At 36.0% G+C, this 3,319-nt stretch overlaps 1 protein-coding gene across 1 annotated transcript; it reads left to right on the top strand.

The window, feature by feature from the left end:
• Positions 1–1,986: 1,986 nt before the first annotated feature.
• On the top strand, positions 1,987–2,727 carry LOC137624628 (uncharacterized). The gene has a single exon (XM_068355586.1). It carries the CDS (start codon positions 1,987–1,989, stop codon positions 2,725–2,727), a length of 741 nt encoding a protein of 246 aa, XP_068211687.1.
• The last annotated feature ends 592 nt before the right edge of the window (positions 2,728–3,319 follow it).

Raw genomic sequence — 3,319 nt, 5'->3', positions numbered from 1 at the left:
TCTAGCGGTAGCTGAGACCTGGTTACATGAATATGATACTGCTAAGATACGAGAAATGACCCCAGAAACGCACACTTTTCTACACGCTCCGAGGAAAAACCGAAGAGGTGGTGGTGTCGGAATATTTCTTTCAAACTCATTTCGGAAAATAAAAATAGTGGATACTGAGAACATTGACAGCTTTGAACATATACAGATTAGTTGCGAGGCCAAAGGAGAGAAGATAATATTTATTGTGGCTTACAGACCTCCTCACATGAGTGCCAGTGTGTTTATTGAAGATTTTAGGATGTATTTGGAGACAGTTGACACAGTAAGTGCTAATGTATTTATTTGTGGTAACTTTAATCTCTGGGTTGATGATCCGGATGCTTCTTCAGCCAAAGAATTCATTGAAATGATGGATACACTGAATTTTGTAAACAGTGTTACTGAAGCGACATCAGTCAGTGGACACATATTGGACCTAGTTTTCTCTGATAAAGAACATAATCTGGTACAAGAAGTACTTGTTGATGATATATGTCGTATTTCGCCAGTACATATGTTAGTAACATTCATAATTCCTTATATGAAAGAAAAAAAAATCAAAGAAAAATTATTTCATTTAGAAGGAAAAACAGTTTCGTACCAGAAGAACTTATCTTCAGAGTATCTCAGAAAATTTCTATTGAGAAATACACAATCTGTGAGCATAATGTAATGACTGAAAAATGTGTGACTTGTTTCTGTACACTATATAATAACTCCTTAAAACAGTATTATGATGAAACATGCCCTATCACAGAAAAGGAGATAATAATCAAAGACCATGCGCCATGGTTTAATGCTGAAATATTAAGAGCAAAAAAGGAAAAGAGAAAGAAAGATTGTGGCGCAGGTTGCGCACAGATGCAGCAAAAAGAGACTATCGGATTGCTAGAAATAACGAAAATAGACTTTTAATTTATAGAAAACATGAATACTACAGACAGAAGACTAAAGAAGCAGGATCAAAAATAAATAAATTGTATAAAATATTGAACAATCGGACAGGAAATAAGAAGAAAAATAACCTACCAGAAGGGTTTACTGAAGAAGACCTTGCTAATAAGTTTTTAATTTATTTTGACGACAAAATTCAACATATAGTGGATACTTTCCAGCATGCTAACTCTCTAAGATTCAATCCATTTATATGGTCTTCAGAAGAAAAGTTACTCAGCTTTGAGAAAGTTGATATGGAAGTAGTAAAGTCTATCGTCAGTAGAGTGAAGTTAACGTATTGTGATAACGATCCTCTACCCGTATCTTACATTGTAAACAGTGATAACTTTCATGTGATTCTACAAATGTTTTTAGAATGTGTTAATGTTAGCATTGAGAATAATGTTTTTCCAGAGACTGAAAAGTTAGCGGTTGTGAAGCCCATAGTTAAAGGCAAACTCGATCCTCAATGCTTAAGTTCTTACAGACCGGTGTCTAATCTAACATTTTTATCTAAGATTATTGAAAATGTAATTCTGAATCAGTTGCTGGACCATTTGCAAGCGGTTGAAGCCCTTCCAGATAATCAGTCTGCCTATAAGCGACTGTATTCGACAGAGACAGCTTTATGTTCAGTGATGAATAACTTGCTATTATTGATGGATGAAGGGCAGTGTGGAATTCTTATCTTATTAGATCTGAGTGCTGCCTTTGATACTGTTGTACACAGTCTACTACTTGAAGACTGCAAAGCGGTTGGTATAGATGGAGATGCATTGCTTTACCTAAAGACTTACCTTGAAAATAGAACTTATTGTGTGCAGATTGGGAAGTCATTCTCAAGTACTAAACCCCTGATGAGAGGTGTTCCTCAAGGAAGTGTATTGGGTCCAATTCTATTTTGTATTTATACTATTGAACTATCACACTTGTTGAGAAGACATGGAGTCGATTTTAAGTTGTTTGCAGATAATACTCAATTCTATATGTCGCGAAACAGAGGAAAAGCTAGATGAAATAATGAGAGATGTTAAAAACTGGATGGATGAAAAGCTAGATGAAATAATGAGAGATGTTAAAAACTGGATGGATGCTAAACAACTGAAGTTAAATGACGACAAGTCAGAATGTTTACTTGTGGGAAAGAAGAATGATCTGAGGAGACTTGCGACTGCAACTCTACGAATGCATGGTACCACTATGGAAGTGAAACCTGTGGTCAGAGACCTAGGGGTCTTGGTTGACTGTCATCTCTCATTTCATGATCAAATTAATAACGTAGTGAAAGCAACTGGATATCATCTAAAGAATATTGCCTTCATTAAGAAATATTTGGATGAGAAGACTATAAAAATGCTTGTTCACAACTATGTTATTTCCAAGTTGGATTATTGCAACTCACTTTATTATAGACTACCAAACTATCTGTTGAAAAGGCTAAAAAATGTCATGAACAGAGCTGCCAGATTGATCAAAGGTTTACCTCGCCGAGAAAGAATAACACCAGCGCTGATTGATTTACATTGGCTGCCAATTAAGGCAAGAATTATTTATAAGATATGTCTTATGATTTATCAAGCTCTACATTTTGTAAGACCAAAATACATGAACAATTTACTGAGTGCCTTTCACCTTGACACTTCTATGATCTTGAGACATAGTGTAGATCGTCATAGATTGATTGAACCAAGATGCAATTCAGATATTGGTTTTAAGAGCTTTTGCAACGTGTGCACCAAGGCTGTACAATATGCTGCCTGAAAATATCTAGAATAGTGAAAATTTGCAGATTTTTTAACAGAAGTTGAAAACCCACTTATTCACTGAATGCTACGATTTGAATGAAAAGTGCATTAAACAAGATTATAGATGTTAACTCAATGTGTACAAGGGAGGCCCCGCGGAGCACTGCGTCAGCAGCGGAGCGGGGCCTTGAAGACTACTCACAAGTACAAGTAAGTAAAGTAACCATCCACTGAGATTCACCCCCGCCCAAAAGAGCTCCGCCAGAGCAGTAAATAGGGAAGAGATTGATTGATTGAGAGTTCTCTGGCATCCTGACATCCAAGGTCATTGACGCCGATAACATTTATTATATATGAAAAATAAAAGAATTCAATTAAAACCATAAAAGTTAAGAAGTCATTATAATAGTTAAATAGTTTTCAGAAGACCTGCTTCTGAAATAAATCTAAAAATGCCGCTCGCATAGTAGGACACATGTCCAAGAATCTTGGCAAGGATGAACCTGCCATCCTCACCTCAAGCCTCAAACAAATATCTATTTCTTAGGTTATTGAAATTAGGGCATTCGGTCAACAAATGCCTCACTGTTAAAGGTACTAGACAGTCC

Source organism: Palaemon carinicauda, chromosome 31 (assembly GCF_036898095.1).
Source record: "Palaemon carinicauda isolate YSFRI2023 chromosome 31, ASM3689809v2, whole genome shotgun sequence".
In the NCBI taxonomy this organism is placed as follows: Eukaryota; Metazoa; Arthropoda; class Malacostraca; order Decapoda; family Palaemonidae; genus Palaemon; species Palaemon carinicauda.
Note: the sequence above shows the minus strand (reverse complement) of the source record. Positions and strands in the feature narration are given on the sequence as shown.